General features: G+C 40.1%; 1 protein-coding gene across 1 annotated transcript; it reads right to left on the bottom strand.

Moving 5' to 3' along the window:
- Nucleotides 1-119: 119 nt before the first annotated feature.
- brwd3 (bromodomain and WD repeat domain containing 3) lies at nucleotides 120-22500 on the bottom strand. Its single transcript, XM_072676592.1, has 40 exons — nucleotides 22409-22500; nucleotides 22191-22249; nucleotides 22054-22083; nucleotides 21823-21882; nucleotides 20634-20784; nucleotides 19549-19647; nucleotides 19060-19220; nucleotides 18599-18820; nucleotides 18228-18328; nucleotides 18063-18133; nucleotides 17636-17736; nucleotides 17463-17503; nucleotides 17020-17124; nucleotides 16765-16918; nucleotides 16329-16463; nucleotides 15963-16091; nucleotides 15638-15863; nucleotides 14434-14571; nucleotides 13707-13887; nucleotides 12890-12977; nucleotides 12618-12785; nucleotides 12329-12405; nucleotides 11995-12214; nucleotides 11678-11776; nucleotides 11043-11150; nucleotides 10134-10258; nucleotides 9506-9588; nucleotides 9290-9401; nucleotides 9126-9187; nucleotides 8862-9017; nucleotides 8545-8665; nucleotides 8064-8189; nucleotides 7725-7800; nucleotides 7484-7534; nucleotides 6538-6660; nucleotides 5868-6020; nucleotides 5478-5626; nucleotides 5043-5125; nucleotides 4784-4951; nucleotides 120-4371 (listed from the first exon to the last, which is right to left on the bottom strand). The coding sequence occupies exons 1-40, from the start codon at nucleotides 22440-22442 to the stop codon at nucleotides 3572-3574; spliced, it is 5346 nt and encodes a 1781-aa protein (XP_072532693.1). The 5' UTR covers nucleotides 22443-22500; the 3' UTR covers nucleotides 120-3571.
- Between the last annotated feature and the right edge of the window lie 5495 nt (nucleotides 22501-27995).

Here is a 27995-nt window from a genome sequence, read left to right as displayed (position 1 = left end):
ATGAACCTCATCTACACAACATTGAACAAGCAAAAAGAGAAAATGAACAATAACAATGGAGAGTCAGAGTGGAGCGGTAGAATATTTTTTAAAACAAGAGTAAGCAGTTTTACTCCTTTATTTAATTAAAAAAAAAAGAAAGAAAAAGAAAACACAATCAGAAAATGTGTAGAAAAAGTAGATACCGACGTAACTTTATTACATCTATCACCTCTTCACGATCACCATCACCACCACCACTTGGACTGGCCCTGAACTACTCTGATCCATCACACTTGGGGAGACCCAAAACAAAAAAATTAATTAGGCAAAAAAGAAAAAGAGAATAGAGGGGGTAAGAGAATCATGGATATATCTTTGGATAGTGAAGAATTTATATATATATATATATATATATATATATATATATATATATATATATATATATATATATATATATATATATATAAAAAAAAAAAGGCAAAGTCTGGTCACATCTTCACACTGATTAGGTTGGGGCAAATGGCTTTTTTGTAACATAAGAAAGATCACAATATATAATAATATTGCCATTACAGGGGTTAATCTGAAAAGGTTCATTCTACCTCTACGAACAGAGACTCAGATTTAGTTGATAGTAGTCATGCTTCATATTTCAATACAAATGTGGTGGAAATACAAATGTCACACAACTTCCTCACGACCCCTCTCGGCAGTCTAAAATAGCTAACACCACACGGATGAAAAAGCACAGCATTCGCTAGCACTGAACATTGGCCCAAGTCTTACACTGATCACAATGCAAGATCAAGACTAAATAAAGCATTCGACCATAATTCAATTCCCATGATTGCACTTTAGAGACTTCTCAAGCTGTGCGCCATTCGCGTAAGAAAGGCCTGGTCTAAGCAGTTTTCGCGAAATGGGCTCTATCGCGCCCTGTGGTAAAGGTTTTAAAATGGATGTGATTGATGTGTACACTAAAGTCTTATTAAAATACAAACATTGCTACCAGTCCTGTGTATGTTACAGTTTCAGCACTTAACCAAAACACATAGACTACACTCGCTGGTTTGTGGATTTTGATTGGATCTGATTGGTGTTAGCATGTCTGTAGCAACATTAGCATTTTAACTACATACTGATCACACAATTCAGACAGCCTGTGGGGGTGTTGTACCCGGGAGAAAAATGTGCCCGTTTACCTCAGAGCGACAGTGATCATTTACTTTATTAAAAAAACAAAACAAAAAAAAAACGGCTTAGACACAGAGTACTTCATACAGGCATGATGCCAACTACATCTCAGTGACCTAGACAAAACAGGCTGTTGCCAATAACTGAACTCCAGCAGCTAGCAATTAGCATCGCACCACAATGCAGCTTAAAACCATTATATAACTGTTTAAATAAACTGTTAAAACTGTTTAGAGAAATAAATGTTATTTAGAGTAAGGCAAAAAGAGCGCCCAGACATTTTGACCCACTCAAAGTCTACAATGCATAACTAAATGGTTGTCACTAGTGTGCTTTAGCTACAACCAGAAAACTTCACCTTTACAGACTTGATTTTCATTTTTTTTTTTTTTTTACACAAAAAAAAAAAAAAAAAAAAATCACAGCAAACCAAATGTTTTAGGAGCACATTTGAATGTTGTACTGATCAAGTGATCAGTACTGATCAGTGTAATCAGTGGCTTATTTAATCACTTGTTGAAAAGACCAAATTAGGTTCGAGTCTCTTGCTTAAAGTGCCTGTACTTTATAGTCAAATGAATAGTATAGTCAATGAGTCAAATGAGTATAGCTGTGGTAACGTCTTGTACGAGTTGAAGGCATTTTTATTGTCAAACTAGTTATTTAATGCTGTACTGAGACAGAAAAATCAAATTTGTGAACAGCGGTCGTTTCGCAATGGAGGTAAAAAGATCTCTACTGAGAGAGAGAGAGAGAGAGAGAGAGAGAGATTTATGCTACATTCAAATCCAAGAGATCCTCTGAAACACTTCCTTCTATATCACTTGTGAATTTCTCTGAACTTTTGCAGGTACCAGGCTGCTTAGTGCTGTACAGGAAATGGTATGGAATGATACTAGAAAAAAATAAAAATAAAAAATAAAAAAAAGGAAATTATATAAGCCTAAGCCACAATGAACATTTCTAGTCATGCCTGTAGTGCGAGGAGGGTCTCCATGTCCAGTGACTAAAACAGCTTGAAGTCATTTGAAAGCTTTTTTCCCCCACTTAAACAGAAAACGAATTTCAGCAAACTCCTCAGCTGTGCAAGAAGGTCAGATAAAACAAATAAGTGGGAGGTGATGAAAGCATCCATTTTAAGTGACACGACCTACGTTCACAGTTTGTTAAATAACCCTTCAACCTATAAGAATCAGCGCCAGAAAAAAAACAAACAAAAAAAAACAACAACACACATCTTGTTGAATAAAAACCAGACCCAAAAGATCCATGAATCCAATAAGTCCACAAATTGGCACCAGACTATTTTCAAGAAATCTATTTGTTCAAACACAAAGGAAAAGAAAATCTCAAATTAAAATTGCAACAAAAATAGCCTGTTGCCTTTCAGATGGCTTGACGGTAACTAGTTCTAGTCAAGAGGCTCAACCAAACTCATTTCCACCAATCAGCTGCCACTTACTTTTTCATAACATGTGCAAAGATTTACTGGATCTGCCTGATTTCTTGGACATACAGAGCTAAGAATGAAACTACAAAGTGTATCATACAACGGTGGAAAAATATAAATATACTCCATTGTAAAAACAGTCTGCAGTGTGTGTGTGTGTGTGTGTGTGTGTCCAGAGCCGCTGTGTATATGTTCTCAAACAAGCAGGGCCTAAAGACTCGGAAGGGCCAAGATTCATGACTTGGAAGTAGTTAATTCATCTTGGAAGATTTGATAAAGAGAGAGGGAGAGAGACACAGAGAGAGAATACTATACAAATTAAATACAAACAGAAGTAACCATTTGATTTAGAAGGTGGATTTCTTTTTAGCTGATCAGTATGAGCCCCCTCAAATGAAAAAGAATGACTGCAAATTATAACCAAGAAACATACTTGGGGGGGGGGGGGGAAGAGGAAGGATTGGGGGGGAAAAAAAAAAAAAAAAAAAGAGAAAGAGAAACAGCACCATCGTCCTGCTTGCAGTGCAGTGATCGTATTCAAGTTGGAAACAGCACCACGCCGGCAAACGAAGGGGTGGGAAAGAGGAGAGAAGATGAGTAGAAGAGGAAAGAAAAGAAAAGAAAGAGGAAAAACCCAGACAAGATTTCTAGATGCTCTGGACCAGAATAAGGCTGTTTCGGTTGATGGCGGAGTTGTTGTTTCCGTGGAAACCAGAGCTAGACAAGGGGGGCAGCACCATGATCCAGAGTCGTAAACAAAGTCTCCTTGACAACTCAAAAAAAACAAATAAAAAAAGACATTTATCTGTACATAAAAAACAAAAACAAAAAAAACAGCTACAAATATTCAAACAAATAAACAAAAGAACAAATCCCTGCAGTATTGCTGTAGTGAGTCAGTCTGAGGTTGGTAAAAAGGTCAAAAAAGTCATCAAGGTCAACAGGTCAGTGCGTCCAGCCCATTAGGTGACTGACCCTGGCTCTTTCGGTCATGCGGCGGACTCTTCCAGAACGGGACATTCCCAGGTTAAGCGGGTCAGTCGTGGGCCCCTCCTCGTCCGAATCGTCATTATACACAACGGTCCGTCGCCCTTGGTTACGGGTGTTCACCCGCCCCGCTTTCGCTGTCCTCTGATTCGACCTCCCGTCTCTAGCGGGAACATGCTGTGACTGTGCCGTTGCCTCCCCTTCATCGTCCTCCTCCTCCTCTTCCTCCTCCTCCTCTTCTTCTTCTACTTCTTCAAGCTCTTCTTCTTCTTCAGGCTCTTCCTCTTCCTCTTCCTCAGGCTCCTCCTCCTCTTGTTCTTCTTCCCTATTATCAACATTATCATCTTCATCCTCCTCTTCCTCCTCATCACTCTGTACCGCTTCTTGGACCTGTTCCCTGCGCACTCGTTTAAGACTTTCTGGTGCTTCCTCTTCTCCTGCTCTCCTTTTTCGCTTAGTGCTAGCCACAATGCTAGCTGCTGGCGTGGCGGGCATTTTGCCTTTTCGGCCCAGTGACAGACGCGGCGCTTTGCTGTAGTCGTGATCTCCGCCGTCAGGGAAGCTGCCGACCTCAACTTCGCTCGCCTCACTCTCGGAGGAAGACGATGATGAAGATGAAGAAGAGGAGGAAGATGAAGATGATGATGACGAAGACTCTGAACTTTCAGAGTCCGAAGCGTCTCGCTGTCCCTTCAGTGTGGCGGCCCGTCTGCGTTTCGTTCGCCCGCCGTTAGTGAGTGGCCCGTTGCAATGAGCATCTACACACACACACACACACACACACACACACACACACACACACACACACACACACACACGTCAATACGTGTTCTAACCAACATCTCCATAATTTTACTAACTAACAACACAACACCAAATCTGATCACTCTCTATGCTTATCTGGGTTTATTATAAGGTTATACAGAATTCTGAGGGACACCTTGAAACTATTTTGCAATGTATCCTGGCAGACACTGAATACCTGCAACATTTAGCAGGTGTCATTTAGCTTGAGAAAGTAAGTCGTCAGAGGACCATTTCTGTTCCCTATAGAGTGCACCCCTTAGAGGGCTCCAGATTTGCAATAGAAGGAAAAATTACTTTGACCCTCCTCCATCAAAGCACTATTGCCCTTCTCATAGCTCTGTGCTAGCGTGCTTGAGTATGTACCTGTTTTTCTGGTTGTAGTTCTGCTGCGAGTGACTCTTTTAGCACCCGGCTGCGCTGAGGGTAATGAAGTCATTGCTGCTGATGATGATGGTGAGGAGGATGATGACGATGATGATGACGACGGTGACGACGGCGGACTATCTTCATCAACTAAAGCAGGATTTGAATCTGATGATATAGAAATCACAGATTAGACAAAAAGTAATATATGCAGACATTAACAAAACACAGGACTATGTTCACCACACATACACCCCACCTTGAGAAGGACGTCGTGAGCGGCTTTTGGAGGGCTGCTGGGGAGTTTTCGTTTTCTTCGCTGGCTTGTGCTTCCCTTTAGGGCTGTTGAACACGCAGACATTTTTTTTAATATATACATTTGCTGTCATTTCTGAATGGATAGAGTTAAACTACGGTGCGATTTCCCCCTGCCATAAAACCTGTTACATTATTTTTTCTTATTTCTTTAAAAAAACGTAATGAAATGTCTGTTTCAAGTAAGTCTTAAGAATGACTTAAAAGCAATCATGAGCTCAATCAGTAACGTCAAGTCTCACCATGTGCGTTAACATCTACACACAGTGAGGAGAACTGTGTGTGTGTGTTTATTAATAATTTAACAGGGAGATGTAATCCCTTGTATGCCTGTGTGTGAGGTTGAAAGTACACATTAAGGTGTGGGTGTGTGGGTTACCTATCTGGAAGAGAGTTCTGTAACCTCTTGCTGCAGCTGAGCCTCTGCTGACAGCGTCTGTGGTTCTGAACAGCTGATTTGTAATCAGAGATGATGGGGATAATCTGACGCTCGAAGACCGCTGACAGACTGAGGGTCATGCTATAGATCTGGTAAAACAACCACATACAAAATTCAATACACATTAAACTGGGTAACTGGGTTTAAACGTCGTAACAGAAAACGCTGACACCAACAGTCCCTGCTCCACCCCGGCTCAGATAGTCCAGAAATGTATGTGTAAAGCTCCTTGACCACCGACTCAGAGTGAGAAATACACTCCCTGACTGTAGGAAAAGTACAGGAGCACAAAATACCAAAAAATATTAGTAAACATAACAATGCCCTTACCCGGGACTTCTTGTTTGGGGTGTAGGCTCTAGAGTTGCTGAAGATTAATCTCACGTCTTTAGCAAACTCCATGGGGTTCTCATAATTCCCAGCCACCAGAGTCTCAGAGATCGTCCCCAGGTCCATCGGAGTGTCAATGATGTCTCTGTAGTCCTGAAATTACAAAATGATTCTCAAATCATACATAAAATATCAAAACTAGGGTCAAAGCAAACTAGGGTCAGGGCTGATACTGAGGAAACACACAACATTGCAATAATTTAGTTTTTTTCAGAGAATTATTAATTTTAATACAAGTAGTATAGGGGTCACTGAATCCTCTGAATTATGTGGTTTAGTAGTTGAAGCATGAAAAATGCCACACTCATCAGTCTAGCAAGCTAATTCTCCTGTGCATTACACTTCAAGGCAATTTAACACTAAGATGTTGTATTTTACACACACAGTCAGTCAGACAGACAGACACCACCACTTGGTAAAACCTGCTGGTATGTGTGGCCTATTTTGGTGAGGCTCAAAGTCTTATGTGATTATATTATGTAATTCATAGGATCCAGTGACATTCATCTGTATATCTTTTACTTGGGTCACAAGAATTGTTTGTCTCACTTAAAAGCATTTTCTATATAAATCAAATCAGCAGCAATAAATCAAATACTAAAAGAGTTACCGGGTAGGAGAAGAGATCGACAGGCTGTCGGAAGGGTTCAGAGTCAGAACTTGCGATCATTCTCCTGAGCAGCTCCTTGCACTGCCCTAACCATGCCCGCACATCCAGAACCACACCACGCGTCTAAGACGAATGAATGGACCCCATAACACGGTCAGAGAATCAGACACAAAAAGAAAACTCAGTTATTGTGATTATTAATCTAAATAATTTCTCAAATTATTTAGTCAATAATGGGATTCAATTACCCTGTTACATAAAAGATGGGCTTATATATTTAAGATCAATTAACCCACCTTTATTTAAATTTAGAGTACTGAGGGTGACCCAAAGAGGGTTTTTAAACTGAGGGTCACCCTCATTTATTATATAGCTAAGCTGATTCATGATGTACAGATTGAAGACTTTATCTAAAACAAAAAATTAAATTATAAGAGTAAAAATCAATTACATAAACCATATAATACCAAACCAAAATTTGGTATTATTTAACCAAAAGTTAAATATGAATAAAGCAAAAACATAGATAATAAATAACTAAATAAAAGTGTAAATATATAAACTATTTTTTAAAAAGTTAGTTTTAAAATGACTAAATCATAGCAAAAATTAAAAAATGTTAATTTCAATCAAATAAATCAGTTGCAGGCTGTGAGGATGTGGTTAGACACAAAGCTTAAAATTATACACCAGCAGCAAAATTTTGTAAAAAAAACAAAACAAAAAAAAACTTAAACGTAAATTCCAGCTCACGGGTGCACCAAGAGATAATTGACAGTAACGTATGAACATGAACACAATTTTGCACCTAGATATATGCAGCAACTGCTTCTATCCATATTGTGGGCTTGGAGTGTGTAAACACTGACAGTGTTTCAGAAGTAGGTCAGAGAGCCTGTTAATACTAATGGACAAAGTGGGTGGTCTGTGCAAATTTCAAACTCACCTTCTGGCCAGTAGATGTGCCTGGAGTATCCGAGTCAATGTCAACGTCCTCCTAAAACAAACATATTTTAAGTCTCTACACACACATACCTTAAAAGCAATAATTGTATGTAGACTACGGAGACTTACCATTAACTATATTCATCTATTAACTCAAATCAAATCATTCTAATTAGGAAACCATTTATACTTTCTCTTGAGCCCCTGGTAAACACACAATTCTGCAATACAAACGTATTTACCTCTTCTTCAGCAGCACTGCTGAGCTCCGTCTTGATTTTTTTGTACACCTCCAAGATGTTACTACAGCTTTGATCCCTGCATATACACACACACACACACACACACACACACACGTTTGAAAGTTTTGAATCAAGGGTTACATCAATAAATATATACGTGTTCTTTTTTTTTAACAACCTAACCTCTGCAACGTACTTATTCTAAACTAGACACAAAAATGTAATTAAGTAAGAGATAATCTGGATATGAACATTACTAGAGCTTTATTCTGGATATTAATGATATTAGAACTCCATTTGTCCATTTCTATATTGTTGAAAGCCAAAAACCCTCCTCACCCAATAAAGCGTAGCAGGACGTCAGTGACTGCTTTGGCTGCTGTGACGATGGGGCTCTGTGGCTCGTTAAACGTTCTTGCATTGTGTTCGATATAACGCACCTCCCACATCAGTGCAGAAATCCTCCTGTGAGAAAGGGATTTTCATTAGTTTTCTTTTTTTTTTCCCCCCTTAATTCCGATTGTCCTCTCTTATTTAATCATTCGCAGACTACATCAGCCTGCTAGGACTCACACAATGACAACAGAACAGAAAAAGTAGCAAAAACTTCCAAAATGTGAAGCCCCACCACATTTTTTTTAAAAACGTCCGCTAACACAATGCCAGTAGCAACATGCGTGTGTTCAGCTAACCAAATCATGATGGCTAGCATCGTGCTGAGGAAGTGACTGAGGAGAGGGAGGGGCATTCAATCCACCATGAAAAAGAGCGCCCTCCCCTCCCAAACCATGAATGGTATGTTATGTGAATGTGTACGTACCTGTAAAAGCGGTGTACCAGTCTCAGTCTGATGGTGCTGAGGTCAGTTGGATAGGCTACCACAGTGCTGTACAGAGGGTAGTCCCTCAGATCCACAGGACAAGAAAATGCCTTCGCTATGTCTAATCACACACACACACAAAAAAAAGGTACACAGTTCACAGTACAAGTACACAAAAAATGTATTGGACAAAGCCGCTTAAAACACACAAAGAATGTTATGCTGTTTGTTGACTCATTAGGCCTACTGGTAAATTGTTCATCAAGATATGTTGACAATTTTTACACTGTGTATTTGTATAGAAGTGTGTGACACACCTAGTGTGAACAGCTGGTCTATAGCGGTAATGACTCTCTCGCACTCTTCATCACGTGTGTGTGCTCCCCACTCTCCGTCTTGTGGCTGATACAGTAGTGCCTGAAGCTCCTCCTCGGTTACCGGGACACTGTCTCCAATCTCATCAGGGAGTGGAGCTGAGAGCCGCCAATCAAACAATAACAGCAGATCAGCAGCAGGTTTTAGAGAATACACCTCTTTTTTTCTTTTAACCTCATCTCACACACAAGCACACCAACACTTACCTTCATCTGGTATAGGTTCCATGTCCCATGGGCTCATTTTTTCTCTTTCTCCATTATCCCACCTAAAGGGAATCAGTAATAACCTCAACACACAGAAACACATTTTTCCCTGAGCAACAGGTGCAGTGCTTCAGTTTGATTACATGATCCCCACACACACAAACCTGACGGCGTAGCACTGGAAAAGGCTGTCTGGGTATTCGGTCTGGTACGGCTGCTGATTCTCCACTGATCCAAACCACCAGGCATCGTCTATAATACTTCTGAAACGCTGACCTACACACATGAATACACATGAGCTGCTTTACGAACCCACTACATGGAGGAATTTAGGTGCATACATTAGAATTACGTTAGTATAGCTCACTCTCAATTCTTACCAGGTTGCCAGTTGCGTTCTTTGGCCTCATTGTAAAACTGTTGTAGCACCAGAAAATCTATGACATCGGGCATATCATGATACCTGCATGAAAAAGGGCAGTGCTCAGCATTTGGTGGTCTGCATTAGAACTTGTATGTGTAAACAGATGAGCTCTCCTATAATAAATTTAGGTCTATTTTAATATGTTCTTACAATCTTAAAAGTAAAACGTGTTTCAAAAGGTTCTTTGAGCAAAGACATAGAATAAGTGTGAAGAACATTTCATTTGTATAGAAGCTATAAGTCATGAGAAGGTTCTTCAAACCTTTAAAGGGAACTCTCCTACACACCTCTTTTACAAACAGGTTCTTTATAAAACGCAAAAGGGTCCTTCCATTGCATTGTTCAATGCAACTATTTGTATAACTATTTTGCACCTGTATTTTTAAGAGTGTACATGGAAAACTCTGTGCCTGTGTGCATGATCATACTATTGCAGCAATTTGCAAATAAGCCTTTAAACCAAAAAACAAAACAAAACCCCACACCATCACAATATAATAAGAGTGCAGAGTACAACCATCTTTTGACCTCAGTGTGTATGTGTGTGTGTGTGTATACTTGTTATAGTGTGTGAAAGTGCATACTTCAAGCTGAAGGACTCGCCAGTCATCTTCCCTGAGAGCGGGTCCAGGAAGGCCAATTTGAGGCAACAGAGTGTGGGGGGACCCACTTCATACTTTATACCCACCACCTTTACACACTCCTGATCCTGCAACAAACACACACAGTATCTAAATAATGGGACATCTCAGTTCACTTAGCATGACAATATTTTAATAGTTTTCTTTTTGTGATGCACATACTGTTCTGGGCATATGGGGGATATAGTGTCTGACTGTAAATATAGTGTGAACAGTGACCGACTGACTAACATTTCAATACAAAGAGTGTGATCTGACTTGCTTAAAATCACTGCAGTAAATATGGGAAAGAATTTGAATAGCAGTTTTGGAAATAGCTGCTACTGATGCATTTTATTGGCATGTGATACAATATAATCGCATCACGACATTATATTTTCCCAACCCTAACAAAAACCCACAAACTGCATGACTGAGAAGCTACACAGCACAGCGGAACCACTGACTACACTGTATAGGATACACAACAACCAGACATAAGATTAATACCACCTTTTTGTTTCTACAGTCATTGTGCATCTCATCAGCTCCCCTTGCCATACATGGGCACTTTGTAGTTCTATAATTATAGGCTGTAGACCATCTGTTTCTCTGCACACTTTGTTAGACTCCTTTCAGCTTTTTCTCCAATGGCCAAGCCAGCGCCAAGCAAACACTGATTTACCTCTGACCTGAGGCTTTTGTCAGCAACCTCTAAAAACACTCAAAAAACGGCTAAAATCATACAGTGTGAACCTGGCATTAAAGTATGCAAAAAAAACAGATGGACTACAGTAGTGGAGCTCATATAAAGGACAATAAGTGGTGATAATGGTGTGGCTGATCGGTAAATGTGATCAACATTGACATTACCCTGAGGTCCAGTCTGTTCCAGGGCTGTTTCTGGGGGTTGATGCTGTAGGCTTTGGCACGACGCACTGCACGCACATATGCCTGATGACCCTGCCGGAAATAGATAAGCTACAGAGAGAGAGAGAGAAAGCGAGAGAAATTGGTTATTGTGTGTTGGTGATTGCCAAAATCCTGCACCTGATTTTAATATTTAGTGTGCACAAAGTAAAATCTTCAGATTTTCATAGGTAAAAACCTAACCGCTAAGTCCAAGTAAAAGGGAAAGCAAGCAAACCTGGACGAACCTGTAAACAATCGAAAACACTCCAAAAAACATTCACCAAACTTTGTGCTCTCAGATATGAGGTTTTATCCTCTAAATGGGTGTGATTTGAGCCTCAGTTGGACCATTTAAGCAGATAATCGCTTGTTACATTCCTGGTTTGGCCATGTTGCAGAATTAACACAGCCGTGTTGTAGTATGTTTTACCACTCTGACTAAAGAGGGCGTATTCCAGCTGGAACGTGATGTCAATACTTGACAATAGAGATCACCACTGCTGAAAACTAAAGAAGCAAACATGCGTTTGCAGATCAATAACATTTGGAAAAAAAAAAAAAAAAAAAAAAATTAATGCAGGGGTGGTGTAGGTTACCTCGTCCCCCATCTGAGGTAGGAAAGGAGATCGCCTGGGAACCGTCTCCATGATCCAGGACGGGGGACGCCACTCTTCAAGCTGACCAGCAGGAACATTCTACACACACACACACACACGAAAAAGACATGTAGAAAAGACCTCAACTATCATTTAAACGAATAGGTGAATGGAAGGAAGGATGAGTAAACTGACCGGATGGATTGATGGATACAACAGTACAACAACAACAACAAAAAACAGATAAATGGACGGAAGCACTGATGAAAAAACAAATGGATAGATGATGAGAACAAACTGAAATAACAGTAACTCACTTTTTGTTTAGTTTGTTTGGGTTTCTTCTTCTTTTCCTCCTCTTCCTCCTCCTCCTTCTTCTTCTTCTTACTTCGCTCCTCTCCCTCTCGCTGCCCCTCTCCCTCATCCTCCGAGCTGCTGCTTTGGGCAACGCGAGCTGGCCTTCTGCTTGTCCGCTTGGGAGGCTGGAGGTTGATCCCTGCGTCTGCTGTCCAATCTGAATACTCACTTGATGAGTCACTTAAACAAAAAAGAAAAATATCTAGTGTTAATTTTAATGACATGAGCATGGGTTATGGGAGTGTTAGACATCAATTTGTGGGTGAAGCAAGTGATGTCTGCTAGAGGGCTGACCTAGAGCTGGTGGCATTCTCCCACTGAGCCTCACTTTCAGATGAACCATCACTGTTCTCTGCTTGCTCTTCCTCCTGCTATACAAGTACAAACACACAAAAAATGAACACAAACACACAAAATTGTAATCTTTGCTGTATATCATCATGCTCTCCTGTCCACTATAAATTAAGGGAGTGATTGTGTCACTTTGGACAACTGACTGCCTAAATTTAAGCAGCCCAAACTGTCCCAATATTCACAAAAACTCCCGAATAAGGATTATATGGATCCCATATGCATATTTTACCTCAGCATCACTGTCTGATTCCCCAAGGCTGTCTTCCTGCGATTGTGAGACCATGTGTGAGCTCCTTCTCCTCTCACGGGCGGACCGCGTGTGATACGAGTGTCTCTTCTGCTGCTGTTTTCTCGGAGGTCTCCGAAGAGAGCGGACAGAGACGCCTACTGGCTCAGTCTATGGTCACAAATAGAGCAAAACACAAATTAACTAAACAAACAAAAATACATGGGCCCTAGAACTTTCTATTATAAACAAACACATGCAAGAAAGAAACGTACTCGAATAGCAACTGGTTTCTTCTTCCTCTCTGTGACGTAGAGAAAACGTTCCAATTCACCTTTGGCCAGTCGACTCTCCTCCATAATCCTAAACAAAAACATACGCACAAAGACTCATCAATACTTTTCAGATATTAAAGGCAAAAATACAAATTAAAACACACCAGCAGATTTACTGTGATGCAAAATACAGTGCCACTGAAATGTTTGCTCATTTTTGTTTTTTGCTCAATTTGTGTGCACTGTTTGTGACATATATATGTGTTGCTCTATATATTACACACACACACACACACCTTCTGTTAGAAGACATTGAGCTTCACTGTAGGTCATCTGCATATATTGAACACTTATTATTCAACTAAACCAAGGTACATATGCTTTCACTTTCCCTTTACTTTCATTACTTTTTTGGTCCTCCTGTCACTGCTGGTGTAAATGTGTCACTGCAAGCAACTTGTGGAAGAATTTTTTTGAAAAACATTTAGCATATTTTTTTTTTACCCCTAGTAACTCATTTTTAATGAAAAGAGATTCCTGATGAAAATGTTTTGAGCATATTTAAGACCTCCGAAGACTAAAACTGGCATCATCAAACCAAAAAATGTTTTGCCAAAATGATGCAGTGTTCTGAGTTTTTACAGTGCAGTGAGCACCAGTTGCTAATCTGAACTCATCACTTCTTTAAAAGAATGAGATGTCACATAGTTGCCTGAGTCACTGTTTTAGGTATGCTGAGCACAGTGGTTCTATTGCTGTTAGTTCTTTAATTGTTTGAGGCACAGTGGCAGATCTAGGGTAAAACCTTGTTGAGTACCTGAACACCCCTGATGGGATCTCGTTTACAACCACACGACGACTCCATGCCAGCAAGTCTCTCTCCGTAGCCATCTGACTGCGGGGGGCATTGTTGTGCATTTGTCGAACCCCCTCCACCTGCCCACTCCTACGCAGGCCTACGTTTGGTGGGGACAAAGGACCACCTGCTGCTTCATCTCCTGATAAAACACCAAGTCAAGTCATGTCTACATATAAACAACACTTGTACCCATCTGTCGACTGTTGTAGGGTTACAAATACAGTAAAACAAACAAAAACTCTGATACTTGAAAATAGTTGCCCAAAGTCACTACAACATTCAGACACAACACAGAGTTCAATAAATACTTCAACAATCTTCCTAATCTGAAGCCAATAAATGGATTCAAAACTTCTGTTGGTTCTGATACAATTCTAATATCCAATACTGGACAATGTGTATAGCTACTTTAATTATAATAAACACAAATAAATATAAATATTTATATTTATTTATAAATAATAAATAAATATATCTTTAGGAAAATAAAAATAACCAACAAAAAGACAGAAATGGAGAACAATTCAAATAATAAAACTAATATAAATTCCAATAAAATATCTTGCTTAAGACTGTTTAAAACTGCTAAAAATAAAACGCATAAATCAGATTTACAAAAACAACTGAACTTAGTTGTTCACATTTTCAGATGTTTTTCCATTTTTAATGTTTAATGTAGTCTAACCTGCATTTTGGTCTCCTGAGTTCATGCTCTCATCTTGTTGATGCTGGAGTTGTCTGATCAGATTGTCCAATGGGCTTTCTTCCTGACCCTCATCCACTGTCTGTTGGCCAATCACCTGCTCAACCACCTCCCCATCACCTAAGTTACAAAAATCATTGGTTACAAACATCATTCTAAATCTGACACCAGACTAAACTGCCGGCACTTGGAAGCTATAAAGTAGTAATGTCCAGAAACCAGCCAATAATAATCAATAATAACAACAATAATAATAAAACATTTTGCAAAAAATGTTTTGCAAAAGTGTTAACAAAATAAATATGGAAATTAGCTTTAAAGGTAAAGGTAAAGGTGCACGTATTTGTCACTGTACAGTGTGGACTGTACAGCGAAATGTGTCCTCCGCATTTAACCCATCTGGTAGTGAACACACACTCACACACACACATGTGTTAGGGGCAGTGAGTACACACACACACCCAGAGCGGTGGGCAGCCAACGCCAGCGCCCGGGGAGCAGAGAGGGTAAAGGGCCTTGCTCAAGGGCCCAACAGTGGCAGCTTGCCGAGCCCGGGAATCGAACCCACAATCCTGTTATCGATATCCCGGCGCTCTAACCGCTGAGCCACCACTGCCCCACTGTATATTTACCAATATACATTAATGTGAAAACGTTCCGACAAGACATTTTACAATTTATAATTAACTGAATTAGAAACGATTACAAATACTTGTTAATCACCACTTACACCTTCAAACAGTGACTTGCTTCTTAGAGAACTTTCAAACTTTCAGTAACTTTCAAAAGGTTTTCAGTAACTACTAGAAAAGTGCTATTACACCATTTGTCAATAACATTGCTGTTTTCTCAATTAAGAATCAAAAGCAAAAATGAAATTCAGTGTTTCAGTGCAAGTTTTCTGAATTTCAGTGATTTTTTTTGCACCTGTTTCCTTACACACTGTAACACTAACCTTTCCCTAAATATGCTATTAGGGAGTACTTAGATGACCACATTTGGCTCATTATTGTATGTCTGCGTGAGTTTATAGAGGACCTGAGCAAAGTTAGTAGTATTCTGTTTATAGTCAGCAAAACTGTGTGAGAAATATTTACAACAGCCATGAAGCAGAGCTGCCAGAGAGTAGGTCAAACAGCACACGTACCGACTGTATGTCCTATGACATATCATTATCTGACTGTACCGTTAGCCATGTAGCCTAGCTGAGGCACCAGCTGCTCCTCCTTGCAGTTCTCTCTGCCAGGCACCAGGCGCTGGAAGCGTGGGGGGTGAGGGTTTCCGTCCACGTCCACCAGGAATGGTGGTGGCATGAGGTGAGGGGCCTGTTGCGTCTGCTCGTCGAGAACAAAGTTATTGGAATCCCGGATCAATGGCCGGAAATCCGTATGGAAGAACATCTGGTCTGGAATCTAGAGGGATATACCAGCGACGATCCATCAGTTCAAGGTGTGTAAAAATGCAATAAGGCATGATCTGTTTTTTATTGAAAACCACTGTCCATCACTCACCTTCTCGTAGGGTTGGCTGCAACCAAACCCAAAGATGAGCAGATGTCCGTGCGAGTCAGTGCAAGCAAAGTGCTGACCATCAGCAGAAAACTTACAGTCAAACACTGCCCCATGGCCTTGACCTTCAATCTGGGATTGAGAGAAAAACAATTGCCTGATGCTTCACTTGCATTAATAAGATTTTGTTTAAACCTTTACTATCTTCCAATAAGTACTCCTTAGTGGCTAGAGTTAGGAATATCATAGCCATCACACACAAAACTCAAGTCTTCAACGGACAAATTTAACTTATGCCACAAAGAGAAAAAAAAAAATAAAATGGAGATGCAAGGTTTGTGTGACCGTGACAACATATGCCCTACTTACCATGTTAAAGAAATTTCGTATCTTGGTGCCTTTGCTGAGGTCCCAGATGTAAATGTTTCCATCATGACCAGCTGACAGCATTATGCGCCAATCAAAAGGATGAGCCTCCAGCACAAACACTTCATCGTCATGACCCTACAGTCAATCAGAAGCAAAGGTTAGTAGAAGGCTGGTAACAAGCAGTGAAAGAGAAGCCTGTTCACAAACAAAAGGCAAAGAGGGCTTCTTAAAAGACATTTATGTCCTTCACAGGCATGTCCTTCTGTAGGTAGTGTTGTACTCTGTTGTAGACCTTTCTAAATGCATAAAATCATATGAAAGGAGTAAGGCACTTTAAACATGGATATTCTACCAAAAATTCCCCTACATTCTGCCATGTGCTTCTTCTAAGGCTTGTTTAACTTCATAACTCAAGCTATGAGAATCATACACACACCGAGAGCACATGCAGTAACTGGCCGCATGTGGAGTTCCAAACTTTAAGAAGGAAGTTGGAGACGGCAGTGATGACTGTTCGGTCACTACGGTCCCACGCTACCATGGTTACCACCAGCTTGGTTGACTTGTCCTCTCCTGAAGCCACAGCGCTCCTGCAAGACAAGGATTTTAAATCACTGTCACCACTTTATTGCAGATATGTTGATATGTGGAATTTCATTTAAAATTGACATGACCACTTCTTCAGTCTTACCCAGGCAGTTTGGTGCTCATGTCCAGAGTGATGCTCTTCCACTCTTGCTGCTGGTACTGCCAGATCCGAGATGTACCATCACGACTGCCGCTTACAAACCTTAAGCTGAACAGGCAGACAGAACAGCCAATCAAATGTGGGAAAACAGCAGAAAACAGAAGCATAGACAGTGGAAAGTCAAGTCAGAGGCATGGAGCCTCAAAGATGGCTGGGAAATAAAATGCAAAACCCTGACTTTCAATTATTTACTAAAACACTCTTGAAAAGAAAAAAAAAAGGATCACAATAAGGACTTTAGTACTGCCAAAAAATAGCCCCCTTCTGACAGCGATATATATTTTTTGCCATAGTATAATTTGATATCAAGCAAGCCACACCTGATATCTCAGTGGGTAAAAGAAAAAGGACACCCGTTTAATCAGACTGTCTCAGAGAAAGCTTACCAGTCACTGTTGTTGCAAAACTGTACTGCAACGACTTTATCCTGGAAACAAGCAAACACAAAAGAGTTACAATCTTTAAAACATTTAACCTGTAAATGTAATGTAAATACAACGTAACCTTAAAAGTTATACTCTCTCCCCCTTACACACATCTCCACTCCTCCTGCTCTTACCGTGTGGGAGTCCAGGTCTGACAGCTTGAGAGGAGCTTCGCTGCCCAGGTAATAAACTCTAATCACATGATCGGTTCCTCCAGTGGCCAGGAACATCCCACCTAGGGTGAAGGTCCCATAGACAGAGCATTTAGTCACAGCCCAAAAAAAAAAAAAAAAAAAGTTTATCTGCTCCAGAGAGTTTTCTTTTTTGTTGGCAATACCTCTCTACAGGGACTAGACAAGCTATGTGCACATCTGTGTCAGCAATGGGTGCAAATTACAGTAGCTGAATGAGGGGGTGTCCACAAACATTTGTACATACAGTACAAGTGTAAACATTCACATTACCAGTGGTCAGTAAAGCTACACTTCCAATGACAGTGGGATGTGTGTGAGGATTTACACTACTGTGTGTTGGTACAAACGTTTGCTGAAGTATACTGACCGGTACTGAAGGAACAGCAGGATATCTGAACCCCTGGACGAGAACGCTCAGTGAACTTAACGGGCCCGTCACTGTGAACACAAACACACAGCTTTAGTTCAATATGCCCATAAAAGAAATGCAGACTTACGACCCCAGATTTAAATCTAATAAAAACACACTTACGAGAACTTCATGGTAAGGCTGTTCCACTGCCAGAAGCAGACCATGCCATCGGCTCCTGTAGATGCCAGGTAGCGCGTAGAACCAGGGGCACATGGAGAGAACTAGTGAAAGGAAGGAAAAGTGAGTGAGAGGGAGAGAGAGAGAGAGAGAAAAAAAAACAATGGAATTAAATCAAAAGGATATAATACTGTCAAATAAATAAAGGTAAAGGAGCTTTTAGTTTTTAAGCTCTACACCAGTTTAAGAAGCTTCCAGAATATCTGAGGCCTGCAAGTTGGTGTAAATCAGGGCTTAAAACATGTTTCAACAATGTTCAGCCATACTGTTGGCTGAATTACCATTACTCCCATTACCGCTGCCCACACACCTACCTGTATGGAAGTGATGGAGGCTGTGTGTCCCTGTAAGACAGTGACTGGTGCACAGGTTCGGAGACACCACACACGAATGACCTTATCACAGCTTGCCGATGCTATCAGTGTATTCTCGTAATTCACCGCCAAATCAGAAATCTCTGCCGCATGACCTCGCAGGGTAGCCAACAGACGCCCATCATCCGTGGCCCAAATCTTCACCAGACAGTCATCAGAACCCTAAAAGAGACAAATGAACACTGCTTCATACCAGGGTTTCTTTGTATGATATGAACAAAAACAAACCTCTGAATTCAGATTATGATGGTATTTTAGTTAACATTTTAGTTAACACTGTACAAATGTTGTGCAGCCCTTCATTCATTCAAAAGCAGAGACAGAGAACTTGAGAAAGAGAAAGTGATCAAGCTGTGCTGAGTCAAGTTTACAGTGAAACACACACTGGCCTTTCTCTTTACCGTAAAGATTCGCCTGCCCGTCCGGTCGAATGCTACGCAGTACACTGAGGACAGATGTCCCAGAATCCTCCTGTGCATCTTCATGTGCTGGTAGGTGCATGAAGGAAGAACGTGGCCAAACCGGGCTGCACCTGTCATCTGGCGAACGCCCATGATTGACACTGTGGAGACAAGTTTCACTGTTAACTTTCTAAACATGGCTCTCCTGTTTACAGTATAATAACAGTGTAATATTGGGCTTAGTAAGAAGAATTTACTAAGCGAAGCATGACTCCCATATCTATAAATGTGAACTAACGCACATCAGCATAGCGAACAATAAATAAATAAATAATAATAAAACAAATAGTAGCAGCACCTAGAATGATTTGCCAATTTGGAAAATTTAGCAATTTGTGCTGTTATTTATATAATAGTCTCTGTGGAAAAACATTGAGAGTGAACATTGAGAGTCAATCACACTCAGGTGTTTCAGTGGGAGGAGCTTACCAATATTTGGCGGTTTGCCAAAGTTGACAGGAGGTTCGGGGGGCCGTCCCCTGTGGAGGGCAGCAACTGCAGATCCAGTCCATACTGTGTAAGCACAACCTGAGACACAGAGGGAGATGGAGAAAGAGGTATAGTGAGAGTGAGTGAGAGAGGGAGAGATCATAAGTATGACTATAAAAAAAAAAAGTTTACTATGTAGCACATGTGGCTAAACAATTCTTGTATGGAAAAAAGGAAAACAAGTGTTACAAGGTAAAATTAATTGTATTAACATTAATTGTAAACAGCTTCATACAAAGCAGTATATATTTTTATTGACCGTAACAGTGTGCCCTGGTATTCATCTGCCACAACATACCTACCTCTAGATTCCTCAACGATAACACACTCACCAAACACTTTATTAGGATGACCTGTACATCTATTTATTCTTGCAATTACATAATTAGCCCATCATTTGGCAGCAGCGCAATGTATTAAAGTTCTACTGACAAAAATGCTTTGTTAATGAAATGATTCAACAGAGAATAGTCATACTTGTTTGACAAAATGGTTACATTAACTTAGATGACTACTCTGCACAACATGCAATGCATCAAACAGAAGTGGAACCTGTCTGCCATCAGCCAAAAACAGAAAACTAAGGCTGCAGTGTAGATGAATGAGTATTTCTGCAGAGGCTCACAGATGGTAGGTCAGATCAGAATTTGGCACCAACAGCAGGAATCCATGGACCCAACCATCTTTGCGTCCACAGCCCAGGCTAGTTTCAAACTGGTTTCATGAACATGAGAAAGGGTTGAAATGTTCTTCAGTGCCCTTGCCAGTCACCAGATTTGAATCTGACTTTGGGATGCGGTACAACGGGAGATTCAGAGCATGAGCAGGAATTGTGTGATGCAATCATGTCAACATGGATCACAATCTCAAAAAAAAAAACTGCTACTTGTGGAATTCACAGCCAGGTCTTCCAAAAAAAGTGCTCAATAAGTGAGTATGTTAAGACACATTACAATATCATGCATCCCTGGAGAGAGTGTGTATGCGTGTATGTATCAGTTTAAGTATTTATGTATGTAACTCACTCTTTGCTGTGCGCAGGAGTGACTGCCGTCCGGTGCCCAACAGACTGCGGACGCCCGGTACGCTGGGAGGAACATGTTTGTCCACCAGTGGACATACCTGTTCACACACACGCAACAGGTAATCTGCTGGAATATGCTGGTTCAGAGCAACCTGTACAAACACACAGATAAAACACAAAAATTACTCGCCAGGGGTCATTTAAAAGGCGAATATCATAGAAAACAGGTTTTCCTAAAGTTTTACATAAATAACACTTTCGATATGTCATGTAAACAATCATTGAACATTTCTAAAAGTCACTCCCCTGCCCATATACAGAATCTACTGCAAAACAACCCACTTTAGATTAATTGGTTTGCTTTTCTGATGTTGTGAAAACCAACTTGCTGACACACATCCATCTATTCAGCCAACATCTGTCAATTACAATAGTACTAATTATATATAGTAGCCTTAAAGGCACAGCGACAACCACAACCTGTTTCACTGAAAAGCATCAAGAAAGGTTGGAAAATGGTTGTGTGTGTTGAGTACTATAGTTAAAATAGTTAAATGGAGGATGTGGGCCTTTTAAAATGTTATGCAATTTCAGCTACACCAGGTCATCTGGGTGTATAAATGAACTAAATATGAATATAATCATCTTAGGATAAATAAGAAAAAAAGCTACAAACAGAGTATAATAAATAACTAAGCTTTACTACGGACAAATATCAAAAACATCCCCCTTATAAAGCCATCCGGACAGATATATATACATGCACTATTTTATACACAAACACTGAGGCCAGCCGTCTGGCCGCTCGGACCAATCACATTCGCTTGTCCAACCCTCACTAAAACGGTCGCTGGGTTCGGATTGGCCGCGGCCTTTGAGTGACACCTAAAGCAGCCAATCCCGCCCCGCTCACCTTGGCCTCGCAGAGCCCCTCCCGCCCTGCCCGCACAAAGACTAGCGTTTCAAACCAAATAATACAATTTCTACACGATATCAAAAGTTTCCCTCAAAACACTGAAGAACAGCGACCGAGCGCTCGCTTATAAAACACGACACATTTCGACCTTTTAGCGAACTCAGCGTCGTTTTTGTACAAAATTAAAAAATATATATATTAAAGACTGTTGGGATGATAAAGCGCTCGGCGTGGTTTTGACAGGCCGGTATTAAAGTTGTGTTTTTTTACTCACCCAGTCGGAGAAGTTTCGCTTGAACTGTTTCCCATCCCAACTCCAGCGTTTGGGGATGATCTGAAAGCGGACACGCGGCGCCACAAACAGAAGAAAACACGCAGAATTAAGCCTCTTTATCTCCGCGTTTACCGGCTTATTTAACAGCTGACAAATAGACGAGCCGATATTTATTTATTTATGGCCACAAAAAATCAGCCGCTGTCTCCAGCAAGAGGATAAAGAGCTCACCTCGTACTCCTCAAGTTCCTCCAGCAGAATCTAAAGGGACACACACAACACACACAGCAGGTTGGCTAAAACACACACACGCTTTCTCACACACACAAGAACTGGAAATGACATCGTAGCGAGCCGTGTGGCTTTACCTGCGCTGATTTCTTGCATGGTCCTGACTGGAGAAATCTGGCAATGAGAAAATAGAGCTCTGTCGGGGGGAAAAACACAAGAGAAGGAGCTTAGCGTTAGCCTAGCCTAGCTTAGCTTTCGAAAGCTAAATGCTAAAAAAGAAACAAAAAGCATGAAGTGTGATGTTGTGGACAGTTTTGAGGACGGGAGGGAAGAAAGACATTGTCGCAGTGCCCACCGGCTTCAATTTGCGAATACCCTTCCGATGCCATGGCCCGGCCGGGCCTCCGGGTGTCTCGGCTGGTTTTGCTAATCGGCCGCTGTTGAATTGTTCCCACCGTTCGGCCTTTTTCCTCGAATCAGCCTCGGCTCGCGCTGCCGTGTTTTTCGCGCCCTCCAGTGGCCGCCGTGCGGTACTGCAGGCTGCAACTGTCCGCTGTATGGACGCCCTCTTGTGACCGCACTCCACCATTACAGCTTGCGGTGAACGCCGTGGTAGTAGCGCCCTCTTGTGGCCTCGGTCGGCGGCTGCATGCAATTACCACTCTCCGCCGCCGGAGGCAGGAGAGTCAAAGAAATGAAGAAAATGGAGGGCAAACAGGTGAACTCACCTTCTTTGCGAGCAGCGGACATTTTGATTTCGATGATGATCAACATTCAGACCGAAGATTTTTGACCGTGTTGGTCACCACGTGACCTCTAGAAATGTGTACCGGTGGTCACAGGGCTCCTTATGAACTGAAATGGTCTTTAATGGATAATAATAATAAAAAAATGAGGGTCTGTTTAATAAAACATCTTTGACATGTTTACATTTCTTAAAATGCACAGTTTTATTGATCAGATTCACCTTTAAATGCTCATTAAACTGTGATCTTGTTACCTTTTTATGTGCCCTTTTTATTTTTAAAGGATGTTACTCCTCTGAATGTGAAGGTATTGGGAGTAGTGTTTAGTCCACTACTACTACTACTTCATCAGTGGAGGTGACATGCTTCTGGACTGTTAGCCATCATGTTTTGAATATAGAGGTGTGTCCAGTTTTATGCTCGAAGGGTCAGTGTGGCTGCAGGTTTTTCTGCCCACTTACCAAAAACACACGGTACCTGAACTGGCTAAGCTAAATTAGAGGTGTGTGTGTGTGTGTGTGTGTGTGTGTGTGTGTGTTGCCCTGTGATGAACTGTCGCCCAGTCCAGGAGGTATTCCTATCTTCTGCCTCATGATTTCGAGTAGGATCTGGACCCCCTGTGATCAGGGCAAGCAAGAAGACACTAGATGTTGATTTGCTTCCTTGCTGAGTGTTTTCTTTTTTGTTATTTAATTGAAGCTTGTTTTGAGGATACTGAGGATATTCTTCATTCTGAGCAAAGTCAAGTCCTCTGACTCATAACAATGGTGGCATCCTTTTTGAGCTGTAAAAAGCCCGTCCATACGTATCCAAACATGTTTAAAATTAGGATTTTGGCCACATTCTGGCCTCCTTTCCACACAAAACACAGCTTTGGTCAGTGAAAACAGAGCTTTTTAAAAACCCTGTGTACAGAGTTGTCATGTGGACGGGGAAAACTGAGATGGACAGGGAGCTTTATGAAAATGCTGAGCTTAGCAAGCATACGTACATATTCTACTCAAATACCTCCTTACTCCCTATATATATACAAATCATAAACTACACAAGCCATAAAACTACAATGTCTACATGCAGATAGCACAAGATTTCAGATTTTGACATAAATATGGTTCTATTACACATATATAATACTCTATTTAGACATAGAATCTGCAATTTCGTGACCTTTCGTGTGGAATTTGGGATTACACTGTGTTGTCTTCCTCCTCCTTCTTAGTGGTTTGATGTTTCTTATTATGAGGTACTGTCGTCTCATATACTTATACAAGCATTTTATTTCCGTAAAGGAATGAATCTCCATTTTTAAAAATATCTGGATACGTGTAGATGTAGCTAAAAGTTCTTTAGAGAACCATTTACAACTGTGAAGAACATTGGTGGAACCATGCGTTTGTCGCTGTTCTATTTAGAACCGTTACGTTTACTAAAGAACCCTTTAAGGACCGAAAGTGGTTCTTCTGTTGGCATCACTCAAAGAACCCTTTTGTAGCCTCTTTATTTTTAAGAGTGTACAGCAGTTCATTTCTTTAGACCAAAGGGGAACCCTCAGGGCCATCCAGGCCCTCTGAAGAGGCCTAATGATTTCTTGGAATGAAGAAGTCTTATTTTTATTGAATAGAAAGATGCTTGTTGTTAAACTTTTTTTTTAACTTTCCATTTGACCTCTCTGCTCTGCTCTGTGGCCACAGCCTTGTCTTTGCAGTCACCAGCCCCTGGAGACCCACTTCCCTGCAATGCTTGGTTCTGAAATGTAGCACTTCTGATCCAGCCACCGAGGTCTGAATGCTGACTCAGTAACGTCAGGTTTGGGTCCAAACTAATCCCTGCAGTCCAGTAGATCTCCTGGATGAGCTTTGGTGACTGCTGTTTCGGATCATCCATAATTAGCAGTAGAGAAATAGCAGCCCTGAGCTCACCAGCCTGGCAAAAACCAACCACATCCCATAGCCAAATTACAGGTGCACTACTTGTTTATTATTCACCCTGTACTCTGTGGTTTGTCCTTCACTTTGGCAGGTGTTTTGTTCACAACACTAAATGTGAATGGCTCAGTTTGACGCCATTGTTGTGTTTGTGCACAGTCTTTAAAATATGGGCTAAATGGGGTCAGAAATAGGTTATTTGGAGTGATGCCATATACCACTGCAGTCCTTTAGAGCCTTCCCATCTGATTAAAGTGGAAATCCACAGATTTTTCTCAATTCTTTGCATCATTCAGTGGTTGAGGTGTAAACGGTCATTTAGATTTAGGATTTGGTCTGGAATGGGTCATTGTAGAGCAACTTACTGCAGTGGTGCTGATGGGAACCAGGAAACCATGATTACAACACAAATATTGGCATTTTATTATTCATTTTATTTCCAAAATGAATGTGGATGATGATAAAACAGTAATACAGTTTATTTTTGGGGGCTACTTTGCCTCATAATACCCTGCACGACCCCTCCACCATGAATAGAAAAAAAGATCAAAGAAATGTTAAAACTAAGGTAGCGCCTCAGACATAAAGCCAGTTCATTCAGATCCATGTGGTGGGATGAGTTTCTGTGAGAGAGCTTTTAGAGACAGTAAACTCTTCAGACGTCTGGTTTGATTCAGCAGCACTGTGAACAATTCTAACTAAGTTTCTCTAGAACGGAGCGTTCCTCACCGAATAGGGCTGCACAATGTCATTTCAGCATGGTCAGCGCAATATGCACAGGCAGCATAGTCAGAACCGCAGGACATGCATTGTCACGTAAGGCAAATGAAACATGTCATGCTACAACCTGCTTGCTTTAAAAGACACTGTTTTCATTTTCTACAGATCTACCAGTAGTAGATAATATCTGGCCAATATCAGCTATTTTACCTTAATACACAGAGTGCATTATTAATATCACATGTTGGACTACAAACGTCTGAAGAAATCTGAATGAGATTTTTGAGAAATCAGTGGAATTCCTATGGTGGGATGCATCTGATTCACCATCAGATAATTCAAAAGGCTTTCATAAGTGGAATTACAAGTGGAAAAAGCAAATCTCTACAGAGCTGTGGCCCCAGAAGTAGCCCAGTTTGACATGCCTGTCATAAAACGGTGAAATCATCGGAAGACTTGTATAAGGAACCAATGTATAAAGAATGTTTTCTTAAAAGTTTTAAAGAACTTCAAAATTGTGGTTTTCCAGGAAATGTCAGGTTTATTTTTTTTCTTAGTACTGTGCAAAAGAAAATTGCATGTGTGTAGCTGTGTATCTGGGCTGTATGATAAACAAATAATCTTTTTAATATGTGTATGTGTGAGAAGGTGTTTACTTATACCAAATTTCCAGTGCTCTCCTGGTAGAAGACCAGTATTTCCAGTTCCCATCCAACATCTAGTTTATCTAATCAGTAAATCAGGTAAGCTGCTGGTCAGTAGAGAGGTGTTTATTAGGGTTTATTCTAATGTTATATAGAGTTTTACAGTAAACACACTCACTGACCACTGACTTTATGTTTATTAGGGTTTATTCTAATGTTATATAGAGTTTTACACTAAACACACTCACTGACCACTGACTTTATGTTTATTAGGGTTTATTCTAATGTTATATAGAGTTTTACACTAAACACACTCACTGACCACTGACTTTATGTTTATTAGGGTTTATTCTAATGTTATATAGAGTTTTACAGTAAACACACTCACTGACCACTGACTTTATGTTTATTAGGGTTTATTCTAATGTTATAGAGTTTTACAGTAAAGACACTCACTGACCACTGACTTTATGTTTATTAGAGTTTATTCTAATGTTATATAGAGTTTTACAGTAAACACACTCACTGACCACTGACTTTATGTTTATTAGGGTTTATTCTAATGTTATATAGAGTTTTACAGTAAACACACTCACTGACCGCTGACTTTATGTTTATTAGGGTTTATTCTAATGTTATATAGAGTTTTACAGTAAACACACTCACTGATCACTGACTTTATGTTTATTAGGGTTTATTCTAATGTTATATAGAGTTTTACAGTAAACACACTCACTGACCACTGACTTTATGTTTATTAGGGTTTATTCTAATGTTATATAGAGTTTTACACTAAACACACTCACTGACCACTGACTTTATGTTTATTAGGGTTTATTTTAATGGTATATAACGTTTTACAGTAAACACACTCACTGACCACTGACTTTATGTTTATTAGGGTTTATTCTAATGTTATATAGAGTTTTACAGTAAACACACTCACTGACCGCTGACTTTATGTTTATTAGGGTTTATTCTAATGTTATATAGAGTTTTACAGTAAACACACTCACTGACCACTGACTGTTTATTAGGGTTTATTCTAATGTTATACAGAGTTTTACAGTAAACACACTCACTGACCGCTGACTTTATGTTTATTAGGGTTTATTTTAATGGTATATAACGTTTTACAGTAAACACACTCACTGACCACTGACTTTATGTTTATTAGGGTTTATTCTAATGTTATATAGAGTTTTACAGTAAACACACTCACTGACCACTGACTTTATGTTTATTAGGGTTTATTCTAATGTTATATAGAGTTTTACAGTAAACACACTCACTGACCACTGACTTTATGTTTATTAGGGTTTATTCTAATGTTATATAGAGTTTTACAGTAAACACACTCACTGACCGCTGACTTTATGTTTATTAGGGTTTATTCGAATGGTATATAACATTTTACAGTAAACACACTCACTGACCGCCGACTTTATGTTTATTAGGGTTTATTCTAATGTTATATAGAGTTTTACAGTAAACACACTCACTGACCACTGACTATGTTTATTAGGGTTTATTCTAATGTTATATAGAGTTTTACAGTAAACACACTCACTGACCACTGACTTTATGTTTATTAGGGTTTATTCTAATGTTATATAGAGTTTTACAGTAAACACACTCACTGACCACTGACTTCATGTTTATTAGGGTTTATTCTAATGTTATATAGAGTTTTACACTAAACACACTCACTGACCGCTGACTTTATGTTTATTAGGGTTTATTCTAATGTTATATAGAGTTTTACAGTAAACACACTCACTGACCACTGACTTCATGTTTATTAGGGTTTATTCTAATGTTATATAGAGTTTTACAGTAAACACACTCACTGACCGCTGACTTTATGTTTATTAGGGTTTATTTTAATGGTATATAACATTTTACAG

The sequence above is a fragment of the Salminus brasiliensis genome, chromosome 1 (assembly GCF_030463535.1).
Source record: "Salminus brasiliensis chromosome 1, fSalBra1.hap2, whole genome shotgun sequence".
NCBI classification, from domain to species: Eukaryota; Metazoa; Chordata; class Actinopteri; order Characiformes; family Bryconidae; genus Salminus; species Salminus brasiliensis.
Note: the sequence above shows the minus strand (reverse complement) of the source record. Positions and strands in the feature narration are given on the sequence as shown.

What these genes read in the sequence shown, in the direction of transcription:
- brwd3 (XM_072676592.1), bottom strand. Translation starts at nt 22,442, where the DNA reads ATGGCATCGGAAGGGTATTCGCAAATTGAAGCCG. An exon ending in GTATTCGCAAATTGAAGCCG is followed by an intron (nt 22,250 to 22,408) that starts GTGGGCACTGCG and finishes TCCCCCCGACAG; the next exon opens with AGCTCTATTTTCTCATTGCC. An exon ending in CAGAACTCTCTTCCAGATAG is followed by an intron (nt 5,126 to 5,477) that starts GTAACCCACACA and finishes CGTGTTCAACAG; the next exon opens with CCCTAAAGGGAAGCACAAGC.